Here is a 23,877-nt window from a genome sequence, read left to right as displayed (position 1 = left end):
AGTGGCCTTGCAGAATACTGCGACTGATGGGTTCGTCTTGTCACGTAATCACAAACGCAAACGAGACCAATTGCGAGATGAGACGTCTTTTACTTCCAACCACAACGTTGGCATCATAAATATGGAGCGTTGTTATTAAGCTTATACTGTAAATAAAGCCAATGCTACATGTTAACAGCACTGGGAGCCCTGCAGCTCCTCCACCAATGAGCAGAGGTCGGAGGTCACATGCAGCCAGCTTCAGTTTCCTGTTTTTTTTATGTTTTTTTTTTTTTTTCAGGATTTCAGTGTAAAAGCTTGAATACAAAGTGACTTTCTGGTTCTTTTGTTTACAAACATTCCAAGCGTGTCACTTTTTTTTTTTTAAGAAACATTTGTATTCTTGAGGTAAACTGTTAAAGTCATATAGTGTGTGCCTTTGTGTCTTATTGCAGCACAGCCCCCACCACAATTGCCCCACTCAGGTTCCACATACCAATATGGTACAAAAGCTGCCGGTAGTGTGCGGGGACACTGAGTGCTCACGTGATGCTGAGCGGGTTGAGTCCACTCTGATGAACGGCGCAGTGATTTTAGCGTTGGGGACGCTTGCTTCGATCAGACTCATCAACACCGGGACTGTCTGGGCGCTGACTAATTGCGGGCGTCGGGAAGGAACAAAGGTTTGGGCGGCACTTTGGGCTTGAGAGAGACAGCACGGCGCACGGCACTAGCGTTACCACGCTGCACGCAGACTCCCTCGCTGTAACTGTGCTGACGCGTCAGGCAGGCCCGCGGGGCCGGGGGGCCGCTGCTGCTGGTGTTCATTCTGGCCAGCAAATGTTGCCGTGGCGGTGCCCCCCGCTGGTTGGAACTGTGATGGCGCGGTAGGCCGCCGCCCATCTCAACAAGGGCGAGACCTCCGGGCTGGACCGGAGCCTCCGGGATCATGGCGTGTTGGCGCAAGATAGCGCCGTTAGCATTCAGCGGCAGCGCTTGAGTTGCCGGCTGCCGGTTGCCACAGTGACGGCTGCGGTCCAAGCCACACTGATGAAGATGATGGTGAGGATGCCCTCGAGAGGTGGACGTCAGGACCCTGATGCCCCCGTCACCCTGGGCGCTGACCTGCTGGATGTGCCTCAGAAGCTCATCCAACGCAGACACGTCCGATGCGTCAGAGGACGGTTGGCCGTTGCCACGGAGATGAGGGGGCGGAAACACACACGGAGATACGCAGTCAGCAGTCGTCACCGCTGCAAAGGAGGCGAGGCTGTCCGCAGAGGAGGCGGGGCCATCCGGCACAGGGAATTCTGAGCTCGTCTTCCGCCAAGGGCGTTCCGGGCCCGAGTTGGCCGTGGGAAGAGCCAACAGGTCGCTGGCCGCCTGCCGGGAAGGACGACAATCAGAATTTCAAATGCACCTTTGAACTATGAGGCGGGCCTCCAAGTCGAACGCAGCTCATCATCTTTTTTTCCTTAACAACTGTGACTCAAGTCAGTGCCGCCTACCTGCGTCAGGCCAACTTGGGGCTCGGCCGCAGCAAGCCGGTGGCACGCGGTCAGGGCATCAGACGCTCGGCCCTCGGGGATGAAGGATCCACACGTCTCGGGGTACTGCGACTCGACCGTTTTGTCCTCCTAAGGGGTACGAAGCTGGCGTCACACGTTGCTGCTCACTTTGTTTGGCTTCCCACTCACCTTGGGCACGGTGGTGTCCAGAAGTCCGCTCAGCTTGGCAAGCGAGTGCAGCGACAAGGCGTGGGGCAGCGAGGCCTCCAGGTCTTTGTCCAACTTCCCCTTCTGATGGGCGCCGCCGCAGAAGCGCGACGCCAGAAGGCCCGACGAGGCGGCGCCCAGCAAGAACGCCAGCAGCGCACAGGCGATCAGCAGAGTGTAGTGGACGCCAGACGCCGAGTCTTCATCCACGGCTGCGGCACCAAGCACGCCTGAAACCAGGCGGTAGGCACCGTCAAGCGCCGAGCCACACGCATGTTGGCCGGCTCGCAAAGTCATGCATGTCTGCACCTCATTTGGGTTTTAATATCTGTTGCTACTCAGGACCTTTTACAGCGACTCAACATGGGCTCCCAACGTCACTTATCGTCTCAATCACAATCGTGAAAAAGCATTTTTTGACATCAAAACCTTAGTACCGTTTCTGTCCAGCCGAGGCGCTGTTACTAATGGTACAGCAGCAGTGGAAGGCGGGCCTTACCGTAAGCCGAGTCGGAGGGTGTTTCCCGGTTACCAGAGGCCGCCGAGATGACTGCTGTCCAAAACACAAAAAAAGACCTTTATGTTTTGTACACGCCAAGATCAAGCACTAGGTGGCGCTGCATCTCACCTTGACACGGGGCCATATTGGAGTGGTCCCCCTCGATGTCCTGCTCAAATCCCGCCCTGCCCACAAGACTTGGTCAACGCTGCGCTCCAGTACATGAAAATGCCATTCGTCGGCCAGGAATCAGGCAGTCGTGACACCTACTTGAACCCGGGTGCCATGTCAGCACACCTTCCTGTCCGCAGCCAGATGCAGTAGGGGTCCTGCGAGGCCAGACACGCCCTGGGAGACAACGCGGCAGAGCAGGGTGGGGCGAGACAGGGAAGGGCAGAGCGCCGCCACCAGCTCTATTGTGAAAGCTCCCGCACTCGCCTCTGCCTCGCAAGCGTCAAAGCTCACCTTTTACAGGCACCGTGCCGTCGGCATCGGCTGAGCGGCACGCGCACCAGACAGCTGCTGAACGCCACAAACAAGGCGTGGTGCTCCTTGTCCAGCTCCAGGCCCAAAATCCTGCGGTCCCCCTCCAGGACACCAGGGTCACACCTGAAGATGTTTTAGATCCGGACACAAGCGCCTTTTTACCATGTTTGGCTTCGGGTGGGGTCGGCGGCTTCAGGCGGCGGTGCTCACTTGTCGGGGTCGTATACGTCAATGTCCTCCAGGAGTTTGGAGCCAAAGGTGTCGTGGGGAAGCGTGGCAGCCAGAACCTTAGCCACTCGGCCGTCCTCTGAGCCCAAGAACACCACCGTGCGCTCCTTGTGGGGACCCGCCGAAACATCAGCCACGATCTGCGTCAGCTTGAACCTGGCGGTAGCGGAGGCTAGTTAGCTAACCACAAGACTCGAGGCTCTGATCAGCCACCATGAACTCATACAAAAGTTCAACAAAATAAAGGTCTCAACCTCGGCTCCTACCTGCTGGCGGTCCTGGTGTAAAGTGGCCGCCGGTTGACAGCAGGCACGGCACCGTCCATCAGTGGAAAAGATTTGATGAACGCCAGCGTCTCGTCCGGGAAATCCGCAGAAGATTTGAAGTTGGCGGCCGGCCCGTCGCCCGCGCACGACCCGGGCCTGCAGTTGCACATTTGGACATACTAGTTGGAAAAAGAAATCCTGGTGTTGTGAAATTACTTTAGATGTCCAACAAAAATGGAGCCAATTAAACTCAAGGCCAGTGAGCAAGGCCCTCAATTGACCTCACCGCGGCTCGGGCACAGCGTCGTCCGCCACGGCCATCCACGCCGAGTCGCTGCCGCGTTGCTCCTTGAACTTGCCTCCAAACACTTTCTCCACCTCGTCCATGTAGAACGCGCACACCGCCGAACCCGGAATGCTGCGCCACGCAAAGTCGCTCAATTCCTGTTAGTCGCCGCTAGCCGAGTACGGAGCCAGCGGTTTTGGTTAGCACCCAACCATTAGCCTAGCACGGACCTGTTAGCCTGCGTGGTGAAGACAGCCAACACGGCGGGACGTCCATTGATCTGCAGAATGCTGGTCAGCGATTGGAGCACGTCAAAGTAGAAGAGAGAATCTCCGGGAAGAGAACAGTTCAGGCGAGCCTGGCAAGATCGAACAGCGGTCTGGACTTATGGCCATATATCCGCTCGACGCTACCCGTTTTTCGGTCACATGCACAGAAACCAACTTTCTCGTATGTATCCTGGGCTCACCTTAAGGAAGGAGGTCCAGTGCTTGTCCAGGACTCTCGGCGAGCCGCCGTTGTCATTCTTGCAGACTCTGGCCACCCGAGAAAAGACAACCTGGCGACAGGCGCCCGGTCACGGCGTCCGGTCACGGCACCAGATCGGCAGCAACCGACGACACATACCTTCCCCAAGGTGGTGTACTCCGCCGCGATCTCGCTCAGGAAAAAGTAGACGTGGCTCCCGTAGTCCACGGCGTGAAGGAAACGAGGCTCTGCCGCACAGTAGCGTCATGGTTTCATATCTGACGTCAAGTATTTGTCATGTCGGCTTGTAAGATGATAATGTCATGTTCAGGTCATGTGGTGGTGATGAGGTCATGTCACGTGACAATGTTTTGTCTTGTCAAGAAGATAAAATATGATGACGTCATGTCATGGGATGTCGTGTGGAAGACGTAATATGACGTCAAGTGCCGGTCAGGGTATGATGATGTCACGTTTTGACGTGAGGCGAGGACACGCCGACCCACCTCGAAGCCACTTGGAGTCGTACTTGACGGTTCTGAGGACGGGTCGGCCGTCTCCCAGGCTGCGGTAGATGACGGCATCGCTGGCCAGGAAGTCGGTCACGGTGGCCGAGTAGAAATCTCCACCTGGGTGAGGGTCAGAGGTCATGGACGGGACGGGCAAAACGTCAGGAAGGCCGATGGACAGGTTGACGTTACCGGCGAATGTCCCAGCGTTGGACTGGCTTGACTCGAAGGGACACCGCGCCTGACCCGGCAGGTCCGAGCCCACCTGTTCCAACGTGCTCGTCTGCCGCGCAAAACCCAAAAGTCACTCCCGCCGGGTGGCGCTTCGGGGTTGCCGAGGTCACAGCGAGCGGCTACCTTGTAGTTGCGGCACGCCGGGTTGAAGGCATTGGTCCCGCACACAAACAGCGTCTCGTCGTCGCGCGGCACCAACACTTTGATGTAGTTGTAACACTCGTCCTGACAAAACGGACGTTAGCATGTGGCTAAGACGAGCTCAAGACAAAGCGCACAACATTGTGGAACTCACGCCGTCTTTCCCCCGCACGGCACACTTGCTCACGTCGGCGGCGTGCCACGTCAGCGTCTGCAACACAAACGCACGTGCACGTTAGCCTCTCCGGCTGCGAGAGAGACATCGGCCGCGGGAACGGATCCTGTACGCAACTCACCGTCTGAGGTACGAAGGCCTCGGCTGCCGTCGTCAGGTTTACGGCAAACACGTGATCCCTGACACAAAAAGCACAGGCGTGAGCGAGTGTTTGTGTGCCGAGTCAGCAGCAACACTCGCAAGCGTGAGCGACCTGGCAGTGATGAAGAGCATGCGGTTGACGCGCGTCATCCTCTGGAAGCGGAGACCCGGCCGGCCATTGGCGTCATCCCGCAGCAGACTTGAGAATACCGGCAAGCGTCCCGACTCTGACGGACGACAGGCCACATGGCAGATGAGCCGCAAAGAAGCGCAACGCGCCCGGCCGACTCACCGTCCAGCAGGCTGATGGCTTGCAGGTCTCGTGGGAAGGACGAGGCATGCAGGAAGCAGGAAGCGAGCAGGAGCAGCAACGGTGGCCCCTCGCCCAGGGCCATGGCGTGGGGGCGGGATTACACGCTCATCAGCGGCGGCTCGGACCAAACAGCAAACGGGAGGCGGGCCATCTCTGGCAAGCCCGTGATTTCTGTATACTGGAGACAGACGTCAGAGTGAAGTGTGAGAGCATTTTGTGTGTGAGAGCATTTGTGTGTGAGAGCGCGTGACAGCATTTCAATCGTCAGTGTGGGGACAAACTACTCGGCCTGGCTATCAATTACAAACTTTAGTAGATTGGATTCACAAGAGCCCGATTCGGTTCCCTTCATCGTGGGGTTGCCATGGTAACAGCCGCGGCTCGCCGCGTGACACGTGAGAAAGCGCAAACATTTCTAGAGTGTCAGCTAACAGGAAGTGTGAACGGGGCAGAGCCCTCGGTTGGCTAGCTGGTCTCCATGCCGACTGTCCAGATCGTTCTACTTCCTGGTGACTTTGTTGACATCCCTCCCGCCCTCCCTCTGTCGTTTCATGGTAAAAAGAAGAAGCCCGCATTAATCTTCTGGAGCTCATCTGCTGCATTAGCGGCGCACTCACGTCAGCTGTGCCATCTGCTTGCGGTAACTTGCGTCCCGCTGACCTTTGACCTGCTTTTTACTCATCGGGACACAAGCGACAGACGTTTTTGGCCTGCATGCCTCGCTGAGCACGATGGGTATTAGCGGGAAACGTGGGACGAGGATGAGACAGCGAGGTTACGTCTAAACATGAAAAAGTCCAACGGGATCCGATTAACTGAGATGTGACGGCGCAGCGGGACCCCCAAAGACCCCACCTCCACTCCCACACACACAAAATGACGTGCAGGACTTGGAAGCTAATCCCCGTCTGTCTTGAGGTCAAATCCTCACATGACTAAAGTGGAAGAAAGAGCAATCAAGGTGGAGTGAAATCGTCTTTGATTTGAATTCTTGATTTTTGCATTGATTTATTGTCCTTTCAACCGTGCTGCGCGCCGCCATCTCGATGCGAGCAGCGACAAGGCGAGCGAGCGCTTTGTTTTCAGCCAATAAGTCTCACGATTGTCCAAGTATTCCAAAGATGTGACTTGATTCCACTCATAGGACAAATAGTGAACGATGCATTTTGCCGAGCCGCGAGAAACACTTTGAAGGAAGGGACTCCCTGTCAGCCCACGACAATCCAGGCAACGATGACTCGGCGCAAACTAAGTCACATGACATGCAGCCTGGCAACCAGTTACCGGCATAGCAACCGCCCACCTGAGAAGGAGGGGGAGGAAGATGAGAAGGTTGTGGAGGAGGACTAAGCTGATGTTTGGATTTGCTCGCATCCAAATGGAGCAAAGTGGCCAAGCGAGGTCAGGGGTCACCTGCGCCCCCGGCGTGGCTCCACTCCCACACATTGCATAAAATCAATAAATGCTTTTGCGGGTGGAGTTCATTCATTTGGGGCACATCTCAGAAGCCTGCTTTGCTGATTCTCTCGTACTTGCATCAAGTGAAAGACGACGACATTTGTCAACAACGGGAAGTAAGCAAGGAAGCGAGGAAAGAAGGGATGGAAGAGGACGAAAAACAAAGGAAGGCCGGGAAGGAGCCACTTAAGCTAATTAATGGATCAGCCCGCGCATGAGAACTGAGCTGCTTAAATCCTCATACGCACGCGCGCGCACACACAATCATCAATGAGGATTTGTAAGGAACATGGAATCTTTCAGCAACACACCATGCCAAAACCTGGTGGGGAAAATGAGCAAGCGAGGGAGGAGGCGTCTGAGACCAAGCGAGCTGAGAAGGAAGGACCAAGACAGTGAGGATGGAAAAAGGCAGAGAAAGAAAATTGTCGAAGAAAGTGAAGTGTGGCTAGAAGGAAGGGAGGGAGGAAGGGAGGAAAGAAGGAAGGAATCAATGAAGGAATCAATGAAGGAATCAATGAATGATGGATGAGAGAGTGTGAGAGAGGGACCAAAGAATGCGCTGCCTGCATGTCACCAATGTGCCGGCCTCTCATGGTAACGTCAGTGGCCCCGCTCACAAGGGCTGATTCCTTCATTGTGATCGGCCCAATGACGGCAGCGGGAAGTACACACACAGGCACACACACACACGCACACATAGCAGAGGAGGAGGTTGTGGGTGGTTGTCAAAGGATAAAGAGTGTTGGAAAACGGGGTGCTACTTCAGGGGATTTCATCCAGACAGACAACCCACCTCCACTATGTCAGTGGGGGCACGGGGTTTGTGGGTAATTGAGGCAGTCAGGGGAAGTTACTAGCGCAGGGTCAGCCACCCTGACCCCCACCACCACCACCACCACACACATATTACTTGGCTGCTGAGCTTACCAAGCTTCCTGTGATGCCCTGACACGTGAGAAAGGAGAGTCCACATTTGGACTTGCGCTTCTTCCCTCCCCTCCAACATGTGCCTAAGTGGCGTTCCTCGGGGCTTCGAAACCCAACCGCCAACCACACGTCACTCATTCTCCCCCTGCACTTGATCGTCACATACACACGTGCAACTCATTGACCACTCATCGGCCATTCAGAGAACAAATAAAAGCCCTGCCTTCTTCCTCCATACAGGTCCAGTTTAGCTCGTGTGTTCCTATTTTACGGCTGTTTGTTGCCACAAACGTGTGACTTTGTTTGTTTACTCAGAGCATCTCCTGTCACCCAAGCGCCACAGGAAGCTGATGAAAAACCAAGTCAAATGAGGACACTGATTTCAATCAATGACTTTGATAATTGATCATTCAAGTCTGACCAATAAAACATTTGGGAGCTTACAAGTGCGCTTCATTACTTTCTTCCCTAACAAACGCACGCGCACACGCACGCACACAAAAACACGTTTATGCTGTGAAGTATAACCCGCCTCCTTATAAGGTCATGGTCAATTGACCTGTAAAACAAAACGCCTACTTACTGAGGACGCGAAGTGGGCTGACCCGCACCCCTGACTGACTCAATGACGTCATTAAACATGCGTGACGTCACTTGGTTGACAGCTTCGCCTAGTATGATTGACAGCCTTCTAAACGTGTGGTTCTTCCACCTTCACACCGGTCGAACTCACCTCTGCGCGTGCACGTCCCCCGCAGCGAAGCATCGGGCGGGCACGCAGGCACACACGCACAGCGACACCGCTTGCAAGGCGCTTGGTAGTCCAAGAGCAGGTTTTCGGCGCGCGAGCACGATCTAGCGCAATCGAGCGCCTCGACGTCCCGATAGCTACAAGGAGCGATAAAGACGCCCGAAAAGCCGCAGGAAACGGAGCGGCATCGGAAACAAAAGGTGCCCGCAAGCGCTAATCTCTTCAGACCGCCACCCGGTGTCTCCCGGCACAGGCCACGCCCCCGATAAGCACGGCCAATCATAGGTGGCGACGACGCGAGCCCGACCCGCTCTGAGGCTTTTCGCTGATTGAGCAACCGATGATTGATCCTTTGCTTATCAATTTTATTGACACGGTTAATAAAAATGAAGTAGCCATATTTTCTATTGCATTTACATGACAACTGTAAACTGGTCATTACTTGGATTTGCTTTTCTGAGACTGTTAATTTATCAAAAAGAAAAACAAACCAAAAAGCATATTTATGTTTCTTAAAGTTTTTTTAATTTAAGTTGCATTATTTGGTCTTGCCGCAGCAAGAGTGCAGTTCAGTGCATGCTGAGAAAAAAAAGTTGACCTCTGCTGCAAATCCTGTTCGGAAAATGTCTCGGGTTTACATTTAATGATCAAAATATCTCTCAAGATGAAACAAGAGACAGATTGTGCCCGTGTGAAGGCGCAGCTTGCTAGCCTCCCTTTGCAAACTGCAAGCGCAACAAGTGGCAAAGGGAATTGGAGCGGCCATTTTTGGAACTGCAGGTGGCTGCTGCGTGATGAGGGAAGGAAGCCCGCTGACGGCAATCCATACACAGGCTTTCTTTGCGATGACTTGACCGACGCCAGGTCGGGTGGGCAAACCAGGTCGCTGGTCAGGGTGGGTGGAACTTCGAGGGTAGCTCCTCCTCCCTTGGGCTGCGGTCCAACAGCAGCGTCTCTTCCTAAGGTGCAAAGGATAGACGGTGCCCGTCCGGCGCCACCTGTGGGCGGCTCACCTGAGGGACTGAGCCGTCCTGCATTTGCTTTCTGTTTTCGGGTGTCCGGCCGACGCACTCGCTTGCTCTTTGCGTCCCTGCCTGAGTGCGTCTCTTTCCATCTTGAAGTTGCGGTTGTGGTGCTTGAGCTTGCCTTTTTTGCCCTGCGACCGCTCCAGTTTGATTTCCAGCTGGGCCACGTGGCTGTGCAGCAGAAGCAGTCGAGCTCCGTCCCCCTCCGAGCGCCAGGCCTCTGCCCCCTGCCATGGCTGGGCTCGGACATGGGCCCGCTCCTCGTCTCCGCCGTCCACCTTTGGCGAGAGAGCAGCGGCAGAAAGAAATTAAAAGATGTCAAACCCTAAATCGGAGTATTAAGTGGCTTGAAACTGATGTCTTCTTTTCGGTTGTTTTGGGGAGTTTGGTTTGCGTGCCGTTTTGGGGTTGGTCGGCGCACCTCGTATTGACCTTGTGTTCACTAACAGAGTTTGGAGACTTTTTCAAAGGGCGATTTTGAAAAATGCCACCACTGCTTTGCTTTTCTTATGGGAGAGATCAACTCACACGGTGAAATCGGGTTTAGGCACAAGCACGTAACACGCTCTCTTAAGTGTGACTAGCCCATCGTCTTACCTCAGCCTGCGTTGGCCAGTGCTCGCTCCTCACCTCCTGATGCAGCTCCTGTTGCAGCTCCTGCCGCAGCTCCTGCCGCAGCTCCTGCCGTAGCTCCTGTCGCAGCTTCTGTTGCAGCTCTAGCCACAGTTCCTGCCTTAGCTTCTGTTGCAGCTCTTGCTTCAGCTCAGGCCGTAGCTCCTGCCGCAGCTCCTGTTGCACCTCCTGTTGCAGCTCCTTCCGCAGCTCCTGGCGCAACTTCTGTTGCAGCCCCAGGCGCAGCTCCTGTTGCAGCTCCAGGCGCAGCTCCTGTTGCGGCTCTTTCTGCAGCTCTGGCCGCAGCTCCTGTTTCAGCTCCTGTTGCAGCTCCTGGCGCAGCTTCTGTTGCAGCTCCTGCCGCAGTTCTAGCCGCAGCTTCTGTTGCAGCTCCTGCTGCAGCTCCTGCTGCAGTTCGTGTTGCACTTCCTGTTGCACTTCCTGCCGCAGCTCCGGCCGCAGTTCCTGCCGCAACTCCTGCCACAGCTCCTCCTTGAGCTGGTCCTGCTTCTGCCGGGAGCTCCTTCTGCTCTCAATGTGCTCCTCTTCCGAGCACTCCTTCTCCTCCCTCCACGTCTCCTGTGTTTTCATAGCCTCCTCACTATCTTCCTCACTCTTCCTCAGCACCTCCTCCGGGCTCCATCGTTCTCCTGCTTTGCTCCTCCTCTCCCGCTCCTCGTCTTCCCTGTCCTCAGTTGTCCCCGCAGCGTTCCTCAGATGCTCACCCTCTTGGTGACTCTCCTGGCACATAAAGGAGAGGCGTCAATTGACAAATAGGAGCGTGGACGGAATCACCGTGGAAACCGCCCGCACATCCTACCTGTAGCGACGTCCTCCTCGTCTCCTCCCGAACTTCCTTCTCCTCGCTGTCGTTCACCTGTGGATAAAAGGGAAGGCAGCGCAGCGTTAGCACCACTGTGCTGCCCGGAAAATGCAGTGCAGCACTTTTTATTTGTTGCAATATGGATTAATATAATATATATTATTGTCAATAATTGTTTGCCTTTATTTCGATTTTTTTTTTACCCGAGATTGGTTGATGAAACAAATTCATTGATCTGGATGTGCTTGCCTGTTCCTGCAGGGTAGTGACGTCGAGCATCTCCGCCCGCCCACCCGCCTGCTCTCGTCCCGCACCTCTTTGGCGCTGAGCCACTCGCCTCAGTGAGCTACCTTCCTCGTCCTCCCGCGTCTCCTCTGGGCCATCGTCCTCCCGTCGCCATTGGTCTTTGCCAATGTCCTCCTCTTGTGTCCTCCTCTGTTCCTCTGACGCTTGGGACTCGTGGTGTTGGATTTGCGGTTCCTTTTGGATTTGTTCACAGCGATCTTGTGGGAACCTCCTGTGGTCATGGCCGCTCCTTTGCAGCTCCTTCTGCCGCTCCTCATCCGGCGCCTCCTGCATTATTGTGGTCACCTCGTGAAACTCCTCCCCCTGCTTTCGAAGCATGCTTTTCAGCTGGCGCAGCTCCTCTGCACGCTCCTCGAGCACAGCGACCATCCTTTGCTCGGCGGCGTCCCGAGCCTCCTCCTCCTGGTGTCTCTTCTGCTGGGATTTGACCAGCAGGATCTCCAACTCCGCCACCCTGAGCTCCTTTTCCTTCAACTTTCCTTCAGCCTCGCGAAGCTCCCTGGTTTGCTCCTCCTTCTCTTGGACTTGTCTCACCTGCTCCTTCTTGAGTACCAGCACATCCTGCTTGTCCTTTTCCAGCAGGACGATGTGAGAGCACAGTGCCGCCTCCCTGCCCCGGGTGTCCTCTTCCAGCCGCTGCTTTTCTTCTTCTGCGGCCAGAGCTTTTTGCTCCTTGGATGCCACCTCTCGCCTGAGCTGCTCCTCAAATTCCTTCATTTCCTTCAGCAGCACCAGCACGTCCTGCTTCTCCTTATCCAGCAGGGAAATGCGAGAGCGAAATGCGGCCTCCCTGCCCTGAGCATCCTCCTCCAGACGGCGCTTTTCTTCTTCTGCGGCCAAAGCTTTCTGCTCCTTCGATGCCACCTCCTGCCTGAGCTGCTGCTCCGTCTCCTTCATTTCCTTCAGCAGGTCTTCCACACGCTTCCTTTGGCTCTCCAATTGCCCGTCCTTGGTAGCCAACTTGTCCTTGAGTTGCTCCACCTGCTGCTCCCACTCCTTCAGTTCCTTCAGTAGTCCTGCCACATGTCGTCGCAGCATCTCTACCTCCTTGCCCGTGGCGTCCTCCTCCACTTGCTTCCTTTGTCTTTCCTCCACCAGAGCGTTCTTTGGCTCAGACGCCGGGATTACCTCCTGCAGGCCTTCCACGCGCCTCCACAGGTTCTCCTTCTCTTTGTCCTTTGTCACCTCAAGGAGTTGCTCTTCATGCACCTCCTGGTCCTTTCTTTCATTCAGTGATACGCTCACTGTTTCCACCTCCCCAGTGTCGCTTCGCGACTTCTGTATGAGCTGATCCCTCTCACGTTTCCAGGCCTCTTCTCGCTCCTTCTGGAAGGAGATGACGCCGTGCAGCTCCATGTGCAGACACTGGAGCTCGTCTGGCGGAGAACAAAAACAGATTGTGAGCGAGGGAGGAACGGTGAGGAGTAGTAGACGAGATGAGGAAAACTAGCAAAGATGGACCGGTCAGCGCCTCCTGCATGGTGCGCACGCGTGCGGCAAGGTGGCTTCGCTCCTCGTTGGCGCGCCACATCTGCGTCTGCTGCTCCTCCACCCGCTGCCGCAGGGACGCCGAGCTGCTCCTGATGAGGCGATCAGCAAAGGTCCTTCTTAAGGTCCTCAGACGCTCCCGGTTGGGCGTGCGGCTGGCCGTACCTGAGCTCCTGCTGGTCCAGCTCCCGCTGTGCGCGCAGAGCGTCCAGCGCCTCATGCAACCTGCTGCTCTCCCTACGCTGCTCCTGTCCCGTACCGGCCAGCTTTTCGCTCGTCAGGCGCAGCTCCTCCCGTGCCTCCTTCAGCTCACGCAGCATGGACACATGCTGGGAGGGTTAGAGAGCGCATGGCACATGAGACTCGTTTTGAGAGCTCCGACAGTGGCCACACTTGAAAATGTGCGCTTCGAAAATCATCAGCGGACGTACCTCTAAGAGGGCATCTCTGATGGGCGCTGCATCTTCTTCTGCCCTGGCCAGCTCTTCTGGTTGTGGCGCCCCCTGTCGGACAAGGTGCGTCAGCGTGGGCGAACCCAAGCCACAACTCAAGCGCCGACTGGAGGTCACCTTCACGTCCACGATGGCGGTCTCCCTTGGCAGCAGTACAGCGTTCAAACTACGACGCCAAAGCACCGCCAGTCACATGAGCGCTCAACAGCCAACCCCGACGAGCCCGCCTCCTCATACCTCTCCTGCACCTCCTCCTCTCTGCTCTGCTCCTGTTTCTCCTGAAGCTCTTGCTCCCTTTGAAGGACCTCCCTTTCTCTTTTTTGCAGCTCTTGCTCTGTCTTTTGAAACTCTTGCGCTCTCTTCTGCAGTTGCCCCTCCTTCCTTAGCGCCTCCTCTTCTCTCCTCTGTAGCTCTTGTCGTGCTTTGTGCACCTCCTCTTTCCCCCTCTGCAGATGCCCCTCCCTCTTTTGCACTTCTTCCTCGCTCTTCTGCTGCTCCTGCTCCCTCTTCAGCAGCTCATCCTCTCGGTTGTGCAGCACTTCCTTTCTGGTCTGCAGCTCCTGCTGTGCCCTGTGCACCTCCTCCTCTTTGATTTGCTCCTGTTTCTCCTGAAGCTCCTGCTCCCGTTGTAGGACATCCCTTTCTCTTTTGTGCAGAACTTGCTCTGTCTTTTGCAGCTCTTGCGCTCGCTTCTGCAGATGCCCCTCCCTCTTTTGCACTTCCTCCTCGCTTTTTTGCTGCTCCTGCTCCCTCCTCAGCAGCTCATCCTCTCGGTTGTGCAGCACTTCCTCTCTTGTCTGTAGAGCCTGCTGTCCTCTCTGCACCTCCTCTCTGGTCTGCTCCTCTTTTTCCTGAAGCTCCTGCTCCCTTTGTAGGACCTCCCCTTCTCTTTTGTGCAGCACTTGTTCTGTCTTTTGCAACTCTTGGGCTCTCTTCTGCAGATGCTCCTCTCTCTTTTGCACCTCCTCCTTGCTCTTCTGCAGCTCCTGCTCCCTTCTCAGCAGCTCCTCCTGTCGGTTGTGCAGAACTTCGTCTCTCGTTTGTAGGGCCTGCTGTGCTCTCTGCACCTCCTCCTCTCTGGTCTGCTCCTCTTTTTCCTGAAGCTCCTGCTCCCTTTGTAGGACCTCCCCTTCTCTTTTGTGCAGCACTTGTTCTGTCTTTTGCAACTCTTCGGCTCTCTTCTGCAGATGCCCCTCCTTCCTTAGCGCCTCCTCTTCTCTCCTCTGTAGCTCTTGTTGTGCTTTGTGCACCTCCTCTTTTCCCCTATGCAGATGCCCCTCCCTCTTTTGCACTTCCTCCTCGCTCTTCTGCTGCTCCTGCTCCCTCCATAGCAGCTCCTCCTCTCGGTTGTGCAGCACTTCCTCTCTGGTCTGTTGCTCCTGCTCCCTCCTCAGCAGCTCCTCCTCTCGATTGTGCAGCCCCTTCTCTTGTTGTCGGAGTTCCTCCTCCTTGCTGTGCACCTCCTCCTCTCTCTTGCATACATCCTCCTTTTCTTGACACAAGTCTGCGACTCTGTTGCGTAGCTCCGCCTCCTTGCTGAGCACCTCCTCTTCCTCGCTCCGCAGCGCCTTCTTTGTCTCCTTCCTGGTGCAAAGGTCCGCCTCTGGCCCAAATGTTGACTGACTGCAAAACGTGCCAGAGAACGTCATGAGAATGAGCATCATAAAAGGCCCAAACTGTGAAGAGGAAAGTCAACAGCAAATAGGTCTAGCTTGTTTTCGGGCCTTACAAAAGAGCTAGCCCTGAGAGCAAGACAAGCGTGAGGAGACACCCGTCGGCCGCTGACCTGTCGGGTTGCTGTCGCTTGAGCTGGTCGTCCTGCAGTTGCTCCACTCGTATTTGCAGCTGGGCCTTCTCCTCGGCCAACCGCCGCACACTAAGCTCCGCCTTCTGACAAAGACAACAGCGCCCCCGACTCATTCCGGACCCTGCCCAGGCACTGATGCTGCCGCGTGAGACAGACCTGCAGTTCCTGCTGTCTCCACTGCAAGGCGCTCTCCGTCTGCCAGAGGACTCGCAACAGGGAGTCCCAATGCAGGACCGACTGCGACGGGACGCTCACGTTCAACAGGCTACACTGGCCCGGCGACAAGAACATGGTACACAGGTGCTCACTGACCATTCATCAAATGACTAAACGTAGCTGCTCATCTAGTGGCCGTTTGCCAAGAAAGACCCCATGGCCAATTTCACCAACGACAAGACCACGGAGGTCATCGCATCACCGTTCGCGCGCAACAGAGCAACAAGAGCTAACAGACAACAACAACGTGACATTTGGGAAGGTGCACTGGCTGGCAAACCCCACGACGTCTTGCCGTCCGTTCTATACAAATCCACCACGTCGTTCACTTGTTCTCAAAACTCAACGAGGCGACGAGGCCGAACGGCGCTTGCCAAACAGCCACCAGAAAGCCGGCAAGCGCTAGTCACCAGCTTGTCGACAGCCCGCGCCACATCTTCCGGCGCGCCCTCGCCGTCCCGCATCCTGAAAGACACGAGACACCGCACCGTCAAGCCTCACGCCGACGTCCGCGGGATAAGAGTGAAAGCCAACCTGTCCTCCGACGCCGTCCCCCGCAGCTCGCCCAGCGTCAGTGTCCCGAGACCGGACGAGGCAGACGGGGGCGGAGAGACTGGCGCAGCCGACAGCTGGTACATTTTGATGAGCCGCAAGGAGGTGGAGTCGCAGCTGGACTGAAGGGACAAGGACAGATGGGACAGCTCCGTCCTCATCTCCAGCAGATCCCTAAAAACGCACACGCACGATTACATTGACGGCACACACCAAAACAATATTGTGGGGCATATTTCTACGCCAGCATCCACAAACCTGTCAGCGGAACTTCGGAGGGCGCGACAGTGTTGCCTGAGTGACATGGCGCACCTCCACACGCACCAGAGCTGATCCTGATGTTCAGCCAGCTTGCTTGACACGCTCTGCATGCACGCACCCACACATGGTTCCATCACAACAGAGGAAACGCCGGGTGGTGGCGCGCGCCCAAAGGAGTCGACTGGCACACCTGTGGCTCCGTCTGCCAATGGGACGCCCGACGCTGCTCCTCCTCCAGCTCGCAGATGCGCTCCATCAGCACCCGGTTCGCCCGCTCCAATCGGCTCAGCTGCTGCCGCAGGACGGAGGCTGTCTGACCCAGGCCAGCTGCCCTGAAAACGAAACAAGCTAGAAGGCAGACACATACACGCATTCACCAGAGCAAGCATGGCAGCACGCACCTTTGCTGTTCCTCCTCCAGGCTGATGAGGGCGTTCTCCAGCGACTCGGAGCTGTCCCTCCTGATACTTATCTACAAAACACGCAAACAAGTGACAGACAGCAGTTGTTGTACTGAAAGCCTACTCCGAGATATTGTAGTAGTACTTTGATCATTTACGTATATCTTGCTTAATCCAGGTCAAGACACTTGGACAAAAAACTTGAACTTAGCGCACCCCCCCACCTGCGTGCTCATCAGCTGGCTGTGGCCGGCCTTCAGTTGCAACTCCAAACTCTGACATCGCTCTCTGTACTCAATCACCTGCACGAGAGCAGCGTTAGCAGCGTTAGCAGCGTTAGCAGCGCAAGCAGCGCAAGCAGCGCAAGCAGCGCTAGTGGTATTCACGCCCCCCCACCCCCACACACACGTACACACACAGGTTTGCGTGTGCGCTCCACCTTGTTCTGCAATCGGTGCACGAGCAGCGCCTGTCGGGCCTCCCTCTCCCGGGCCTCCCTGTCACGCCTCCTCCTCTCTCGCCGCTCCTCCTCATCCTCGGGACGGCTGCCGGATAGCCGGGGAGACACTGACCGCTCCAGCTGGAAAGAGAATGACAACAACGGAGAGTTGAGGAAGAGGCAGCCAGAGAGAGAGAGAGGAGGAAGGAAGTAGAGGCGGCGGCGGGCACGCTCACCCTCTGGTCGAGTGCCCTGGCCCTGGACGCCAGCTCCTCCCTCTCTGCCCGACTCTCGGCCAGATCTTCCTGCAGCAGGCGCACTTCCTGCAGGAGCTCCGCCCTCTCCCGCCGCCAGCTGATGGGCGGCTGTGGGTCCATGGCGGCCGTCAACTGAAAGGCACAGACAGGTGCGCTCTTATTTGATAGGCCATCTGTGGCATTTTGTATTCTTCAGTGACATTAGGCAAAGTCGACTAATAAACAGCTTTGACACCTTTTTTAATTCAACAATTCTTCACTTGTCAAACTGCTGTTTATCAAGTGAGATGAACTCACTCTCAACATCTCGCACATACAATTTGTTGCATCAGTCATTATCTATATTTGCTTTTATATTGTTGTTTTTACCCTTCCATCTATTACGAGGTCGGCTTTGCATAAAACATTCTGTTGTACAAAGATGGCGAAACACTGGTCATAACTGCAATTTAGCAGTCTTTCATACTGCACTAGTGTGTCCAAATACTATGCACTCTTTCCTTTTCATTGGCCATCCAAGATTAAATTATCAGTCTCGAAACGAATATAGTGAAATAAAAATGTTGCAAGGGAGTTGCAGAAGTTTGGAGCAGCGGGCTAGTAGCTCAGCATCAGCAGCTTGCTAACCCGAAGTCGTGCAGCGAGTAAAGTTTTTGTTAAAAAAAAAAAAAAAAAGATACCCGTCGAAGTCAAGCGCTGCTGCACTCGGCTCACAACAAGTTGTCAGCGTGTCGCTCAAAGTTGTTCTTGTCTTGTTTTTCGCAGCTTCCTTTTGTGTTGTTAGCTTGCTTACAGGAAGCGCGGACATAATGCTGCATTCGGGGAAAGTCGGATGTTCCCAGTTCCGACCTCAGAACGTTCGAGGCTAATGTTAACACCAAAGACAGTTGACTCCGACCGATTGTTATTTTTCTTCTTATTCTCGTTTATTATACATTTTGACCTCAAAGAAACCTTACTCACAATTTCCACAATTTACATAAAGACATCTCGTATCTTCAAAGCAATTCATTATTTCACCAAATCACTTCATGCACGAAAATGATAGCATATCTTTACGCAGTCAGTGGAAATCACGCTGTGTTGTATAAGGTTATTTTGAATCAGTAAACTAATGTAATAATAAATAAAGCTAAATATATTTTTATAGTGTGCAAGATTTGCCATTCTTGGACTGAGTCTCCACGCGGTCACCATTGACGGGTGTTCGAGTGCACTTTTCTTAGCTGGAAGAGGGAAAAGTCCCATTTTCACTGAAAGCAGCATTTGTTCGTGAAATGAGGCGGTAACGTGACTTCTCAAACCTGGTGAGGGCACGAGTTTTTGACGCATGGGACGGTTAAAACACAGCCGGCATCGCAATTGTTAATACGAGCTACCGCTTCCGACAAAAAAACACTGCGTCAGCTTTAAGCTCGCCTTCATGAAGATGTCATGGCCAAAATGGTGACTATCAGTCATTGCGTGCAGGCAGTGCAGCACGAGAAACACTTAAGTTGTTTATAACTGCTTAGTTCATGTAGAACTATTAATAGAGGTTTTGTTTCACAGGGATTAAAGTCATTTAAAAGTAAAAGTATTTCAAGCGTGGACAAACAAGAAGCTAACCGAATTTAAAAGCATGGACAAAGGGCGGTTCGGTCCCTGTATCACCGATGCCAGAGTCTGGTCCGCATTTCCGGCAGTAAGTCGGATTCGTTCCCAGTGAGGGTTGGACTCCGCCAAGGTTGCCCTTTGTCACCGATTCTGTTCATAATTTTTATGGACAGAATTTCTAGGTGCAGCCGAGGCGTTGAGGGGGTCCGGTTTGGGGACCTCAGCATCGCGTCTCTGCTTTTTGCAGATGACGTGGTGCTGTTGGCTTCTTCAGGCCGTGATCTCCAGCTCTCGCTGGAACGGTTCGCAGCCGAGTGTGAAGCGGTCGGGATGAGGGTCAGCACCTCCAAATCCGAGTCCATGGTCCTCGATCGGAAAAGGGTGGAATGCCCTCTCCGGATCGGGGATGAGATCCTGCCCCAAGTGGAGGAGTTCAAGTATCTTGGAGTCTTGTTCACGAGTGAGGGGAGGATGGAGCGCGAGATCGACAGGCGGATCGGTGCAGCGTCGGCAGTAATGCGGACCCTGTACCGGTCCGTTGTGGTGAAGAGAGAGCTGAGCCAAAAGGCAAACCTCTCAATTTACCGGTCGATTTACGCTCCTACCCTCACCTATGGTCACGAGCTATGGGTCGTGACCGAAAGAACGAGATCCCGGATACAAGCGGCCGAAATGAGTTTTCTCCGCAGGATGTCCGGGCTCTCCCTTAGAGATAGGGTGAGGAGCTCGGTCATCCGGGAGAGACTCGGAGTAGAGTCGCTACTCCTCCACGTTGAGAGGAGCCAGATGAGGTGGCTCGGGCATCTTATCAGGATGCCTCCTGGACGCCTCCCTGGGGAGGTGTTCCGGGCATGTCCCACCGGTAGGAGACCCCGGGGACGACCCAGGACGCGCTGGAGAGACTATGTCTCTCAGCTGGCCTGGGAACGCCTTGGGATCCCCCGGGATGAGCTGGATGAAGTGGCTGGGGAGAGGGAAGTCTGGGAGTCCCTCCTAAAGCTGCTGCCCCCGCGACCCGACCCCGGATAAGCGGAAGAAGATGGATGGATGGATGGATGGATGGATGGATGGATGGATGGATGGACAAAGGACAACTTTTGCATTGTTTATTGTACAACATTTCTCTGTCACTTTCATCTTGATGAGCGTTGCCTATGAAGTCAAATTGCACTACAGATTGTTTCAGTAAGAAAGGGTGGTTCGCACACACACAGCCTTGAAAACTTTCTTGGATATCCAACTTCAGCTAAAAGTCTGAGCGGAAAGAACAGGACAGCCTACTAGTGGGCTAAAGAGTCTTACAAGTGAGGACAAAGAGGACCCTCGTACGAGATCTGAAGCCGGATGTCAAAAGCATGCAAGAAACGCACCAAGTGCCTCCCGACGCCAGCGTCTCGCCAGTTGGCATCCCTCCGGCGTTCCGTGATGTCACGTGATGGTTTTATACGACCAATCAGCAGTCAGGGATGCAGGGCTCATGACGTGACATCACTTCCTATATAGGCGGGGCTCGAGGGTCCGCTCCTGTACGCGGTTGCCTATCGTCACATTGCGAAATTGTGTGACCAACCCTAAGCAATCCAAGCCGCAGCATACACACAACACACACAAACGGCACTGGGCGATGATGTCATCACTAAAGGCCGAGGGACTTGCGTACGATCTTCTGAGCCAGTTTGTAAAAGTGGTCCCGATCTTCCCGCCACATTTTCGAGGCATCCACGTTGGCGCCGCTTTCGTCATTGGGCTCTGAGCGAGAGCAAGAGAGAGGGAGAAGGGGCGGGGGGTGAAAAGTTTCGTTGGTGAAATGCCCCTAAAATTATCTCGGGGACAGGATTGACGTCAGAATGAAAAAGTACCCATAGTCCCGTTTGGGAAATTTGACCGATACATGATGAGGATCGGAACTGTCGGCAAAAGTCGTGAATCAAAGAGTAACAAGTGTTTCTAGAAACAACATTGGAGTTTTTATCATACTAGTACTGACTAAAAGTCTTCAGTGTTTTGTGTGTGTGTGTGTGTGTGTGTGGCTGCTTCAGCACAGCAGACCCAAACCAAGGCGGACTGACAGAAAAAACCCCAAAAGCATTGGAGCAGAAACCATTACTTGTTCCCGGCTGAAGTTAGGCGGAGCGGCTACCTGCTAGCATGCTAACTACGGAGAGGAGGATCTTCTCCACGCTCTGCACGGGACTCCACCTCTCAGCACTGCTCTCGTAGCCCATGGGGTCGTCGCCGGGAGCATGCAAGATGGAGATGCAGACCCGCCCATCAGGGTAGACTGGAAGGGAAGGGGGGCATGAGGGGCAGCAAACACAGCCATTCAGTAAATGGTCACACGTCCGCACGGCAAAAACCAATGGGGCCTGGTGCCCGAATGGACTTTTTGAACTTCTTCCCTTCTGGCGTACTGTCAAGGCTTGCCAGAGATGACTATTGCGCCGCTTCGGCTTCAAAGGGAAAAATGAGAGAAAAATGAGAGAAGTGCCGACACGTACTGTTGGGGTGAAACATGTCGCAGGTGAACCTCATCTTTGGGGGGCTGAGCGGGTAATCAGAGGGGAAGGTAAGCACGGCCGGGAAGACGCCGCCTTCGAAGCACGTGTCCTGCGGACCCCTGAGAGGCACAAAAAGCAACAGCGACTCACACGACGGACTCAACACTCGACGGCAAAAAAGGAAATGTTCTCGCCGCAGTCCGTTTTTGTGCGCTCGGCCTTAGCGATGCTAACGTTAGTGTGCGCGGGACACATCAGCATTAAGCGCCTCCTTCTCCGTCAACTCACATGATGAGCGCCTCCCACTCAAAAAAGTTCTCCTCGTTGGCGGGACCTGTGAGAGAGAGCAAGACATCCAAGCGCAAACGTCCCATCAGCAAGTCCACACTTGAGCCCGGCCGAGAAGACGCTCCCGCTCATCCCCGAGAGCCAGGGTCCTACTGAATGGCGGCAAAGCACTTTGTTGGCGGGCACCCCAGAGCCGCGCCTTGGAGGCGTCAGCTGAGGCATCGGAGCAACCTTTGGTTGATGCGTTGAGTGTTTTGTGGCGGTTACGCAACGAACCGGATTCGAAGCGAAACACCTTTTTGTTTCCATCAGGACAATTGATTTCAACTTCAGAGTGAAATGGATTCAGTAAGCAATTTGATTGTTTATAGCCCTCAGAAAAGCGGCAAAGGTGCCGATCGCAACTTTGTAAAAGTAAACATTTGCAAACTCGAGCTCATGCCTCTGCTATCACTATTGGACAATTGGAATCTAAACAAGGCTGTCCCACCGCACAAAAAAATGTCACTTGGGTGAGTGAGTTTGTCTGCGAATAGACTAGAAAAGCGGACATGATTGCCGTTTCCGAGCGACGTCTCAAATCACTTTGGTGCCACCAAACTACTTCCTGTGATGCTTTGCCGCCATCTTGTGACAACTCCACTGAGGGCAGTCGAACGTTTTTTAGCAGGAGCGTCCATCCCTCGCGGAATTTGCCTAGCGTAGAAGCTTCTCCGCAGGCTGCAAGATCAATGACCGACCTGCCACGATTCCCTCCGGTGGGTTGAGGGTCAGCTCTGGAAACACATACACACCCACGCAAACATGAGCTGCGCACCTTGCTTGAAAAACAATCCATGCCATGTTCCTTGCAGAACCCCAACTCAAAAAAGTGGTGCAACTGATATGATAAAATTCACGTTCGCGCCTGATTAAATTCTCATCCCAACGTGAACGTTTGCTCAAAACGAAATAAAGTGAGTGGTCACGCGGCATTTGCTTCCGTCACATGCCTGCACATACTATGCGTGGCCTCATTTCTTCGGGACAGTTTGAGAGAAGAGCAGTGTAGCTCCGGGGCGAGTCACTTTAATGTCCAATACACAGAAAGGAGTCGGCCAACCACCTCAAGTGGAATTGCTTTGTTCAGATTTGCTAAATGCACAGGTCCATTTCATCATCATGATGATGACGTGATAAATTAGAATTGATACATTTTAGGTGCTGAACCTTAAAGCATACATCGTATTGTATGAACTTTTTGTTCTGGTGTAGCAGCTATGTGCTTCCGCATTCAAATAAAGATTGAAAGGGGTAAAAAAGAGCACCGTAAGTCGGACCGGAAGCTACGTTAGCATTTAGCTTTAGACAACCACTACGACAACAAAACAACAACGCTAATGTGTCGCTAGCGCGTTTTGCTCGAGCGAAGCAAACGCTCGTAACTAAAGGCGTGTGGAACCCAAACAGAACAAAAAAGCTCGCGCGTGTAATCTCCCAACTTGGTTTTCCGCCTGCGCGGCACCTTCTGGAAGCGACGGACGTCGAAGAAGAAAGCGACCAAGCGTGCTGGTGGCGTTGTTGTTGTCGAACAGCTGCAGAAGCTGTCAGTGCAGTTGTGCTCACGTTTGTATTCGGCCATGAGTCTCTTGAGTGCGGTGCCCGCCATCCCGCCGCCGTCGTCGACGAGACACCGAAACCGGACCACCGTGACGTCACACGCTAGGCCTCACAACGCGCATGCGTATGTCCAGGTCGACTGAGCCGCCTCGTTTTTTAATGAAGAAAAAAAAATCTTTATTGAACATTGAAAATGACGGAGCTCCTTGAGCGTCCACAGATGACGTCAAAATACAGTATAAAACATATAAAACGGGAACATTTGTAAGAAGGCATAAAAGAAAAATGAAAGAAAATAAATACACAAAGTGCATTTAAAGTAAATTATGCATTTGCATTCATGCACAACAGGGCCACAAACGTCGATCTGTGACGGCAAATCTGCACAGCTGAGTACGAGACGCTCGCTGGCAGTTTTTATCTCCAAAGGAGCAAGTCGAGGACGACCTCCGACCCCCGGGCCGGCTGCTCGATCTGCCGCTCTCCGGCCACCTTGGACACGAGGCCAGCGGCCTCACACTTTGTTTGCCGTCTGGATCGCTCGATGTTCTTTGTTTGCTCGATCCATGCGGGCTTGGGGTCGTATGACGTGTTGACTCGAGCGCGCCGTCGTTCGTAGTCAGGTCTCGACGAGATTTGGATTCTTTTGTGTTTCTTCTTTGTTGCCTGTCTTATCCA

General features: G+C 54.2%; 3 protein-coding genes across 11 annotated transcripts; all 3 read right to left on the bottom strand.

Moving 5' to 3' along the window:
* Positions 1-70: 70 nt before the first annotated feature.
* On the bottom strand, positions 71-9,593 carry LOC125987391 (semaphorin-6D). 2 transcript variants are annotated; one of them, XM_049751741.2, is made up of 21 exons: positions 8,562-9,593; positions 5,420-5,618; positions 5,240-5,354; positions 5,108-5,165; positions 4,966-5,022; positions 4,794-4,895; positions 4,629-4,719; positions 4,434-4,556; positions 4,087-4,175; positions 3,929-4,018; positions 3,690-3,817; positions 3,460-3,591; positions 3,174-3,329; positions 2,890-3,063; positions 2,659-2,802; positions 2,464-2,541; positions 2,323-2,378; positions 2,194-2,247; positions 1,677-1,924; positions 1,488-1,616; positions 71-1,362 (listed from the first exon to the last, which is right to left on the bottom strand). In XM_049751741.2, the coding sequence occupies exons 2-21, from the start codon at positions 5,520-5,522 to the stop codon at positions 634-636; spliced, it is 2,856 nt and encodes a 951-aa protein (XP_049607698.1). In that variant the 5' UTR covers positions 5,523-5,618; positions 8,562-9,593; the 3' UTR covers positions 71-633. The 2 variants fall into 2 exon arrangements, with proteins under 2 accessions (XP_049607698.1, XP_049607699.1); XM_049751742.2 differs by having other exon boundaries at positions 2,194-2,244.
* Positions 9,594-10,805: 1,212 nt separating this feature from the next.
* LOC125987380 (golgin subfamily A member 6-like protein 25) lies at positions 10,806-18,063 on the bottom strand. Of its 4 annotated transcripts, XM_049751711.1 has the most exons (18): positions 17,899-18,063; positions 17,198-17,350; positions 16,962-17,102; positions 16,747-16,824; positions 16,523-16,593; positions 16,312-16,453; positions 16,119-16,225; positions 15,843-16,034; positions 15,719-15,773; positions 15,249-15,362; positions 15,072-15,175; positions 13,523-14,908; positions 13,403-13,451; positions 13,265-13,336; positions 12,999-13,162; positions 12,807-12,925; positions 11,037-12,721; positions 10,806-10,957 (listed from the first exon to the last, which is right to left on the bottom strand). In XM_049751711.1, exons 2-17 carry the CDS (start codon positions 17,336-17,338, stop codon positions 11,205-11,207), a joined length of 4,452 nt encoding a protein of 1,483 aa, XP_049607668.1. In that variant the 5' UTR covers positions 17,339-17,350; positions 17,899-18,063; the 3' UTR covers positions 10,806-10,957; positions 11,037-11,204. The 4 variants fall into 4 exon arrangements, with proteins under 4 accessions (XP_049607668.1, XP_049607667.1, XP_049607669.1 ...); XM_049751710.1 differs by having other exon boundaries at positions 13,265-13,451; XM_049751712.1 differs by lacking the exons at positions 17,198-17,350; positions 17,899-18,063 and having other exon boundaries at positions 13,265-13,451; positions 16,739-16,824.
* Positions 18,064-19,906: 1,843 nt separating this feature from the next.
* ube2g2 (ubiquitin-conjugating enzyme E2G 2 (UBC7 homolog, yeast)) lies at positions 19,907-23,348 on the bottom strand. 5 transcript variants are annotated; one of them, XM_049751893.2, is made up of 6 exons: positions 23,206-23,348; positions 22,341-22,376; positions 21,601-21,646; positions 21,313-21,431; positions 20,955-21,095; positions 19,907-20,563 (listed from the first exon to the last, which is right to left on the bottom strand). In XM_049751893.2, the coding sequence occupies exons 1-6, from the start codon at positions 23,246-23,248 to the stop codon at positions 20,451-20,453; spliced, it is 498 nt and encodes a 165-aa protein (XP_049607850.1). In that variant the 5' UTR covers positions 23,249-23,348; the 3' UTR covers positions 19,907-20,450. The 5 variants fall into 5 exon arrangements, with proteins under 5 accessions (XP_049607850.1, XP_049607851.1, XP_049607852.1 ...); XM_049751894.2 differs by having other exon boundaries at positions 22,259-22,376; positions 23,206-23,319; XM_049751895.2 differs by having other exon boundaries at positions 22,259-22,376; positions 23,105-23,209.
* Positions 23,349-23,877: the final 529 nt, after the last annotated feature.

The sequence above is a fragment of the Syngnathus scovelli genome, chromosome 19 (genome assembly GCF_024217435.2).
Source record: "Syngnathus scovelli strain Florida chromosome 19, RoL_Ssco_1.2, whole genome shotgun sequence".
Classification (NCBI taxonomy): Eukaryota; Metazoa; Chordata; class Actinopteri; order Syngnathiformes; family Syngnathidae; genus Syngnathus; species Syngnathus scovelli.
Note: the sequence above shows the minus strand (reverse complement) of the source record. Positions and strands in the feature narration are given on the sequence as shown.

Bases quoted from the DNA above. Each gene is read 5' to 3' on its own strand.
- LOC125987391 (XM_049751741.2), bottom strand. From the start codon at position 5,522: ATGGCCCTGGGCGAGGGGCCACCGTTGCTGCTCCTGCTCGCTTCCTGC. The intron at 5,355-5,419 runs GTGAGTCGGCCG...GTCGTCCGTCAG, and splicing joins AGCCATCAGCCTGCTGGACG to AGTCGGGACGCTTGCCGGTA. The intron at 1,925-2,193 runs GTAAGGCCCGCC...GCCTGGTTTCAG, and splicing joins ACCCTCCGACTCGGCTTACG to GCGTGCTTGGTGCCGCAGCC.
- LOC125987380 (XM_049751710.1), bottom strand. From the start codon at position 17,338: ATGGACCCACAGCCGCCCATCAGCTGGCGGCGGGAGAGGGCGGAGCTC. The intron at 14,909-15,071 runs GTCAGCGGCCGA...CACGTTTTGCAG, and splicing joins AAGCGACAGCAACCCGACAG to TCAGTCAACATTTGGGCCAG. The intron at 12,926-12,998 runs GTACGGCCAGCC...TCGCCTCATCAG, and splicing joins CTGGACCAGCAGGAGCTCAG to GAGCAGCTCGGCGTCCCTGC.
- ube2g2 (XM_049751893.2), bottom strand. From the start codon at position 23,248: ATGGCGGGCACCGCACTCAAGAGACTCATGGCCGAATACAAAC. The intron at 21,647-22,340 runs GTCGGTCATTGA...TCTCTCTCACAG, and splicing joins ACCGGAGGGAATCGTGGCAG to GTCCCGCCAACGAGGAGAAC. The intron at 21,432-21,600 runs GTGAGTTGACGG...TGTGCCTCTCAG, and splicing joins GAGTGGGAGGCGCTCATCAT to GGGTCCGCAGGACACGTGCT.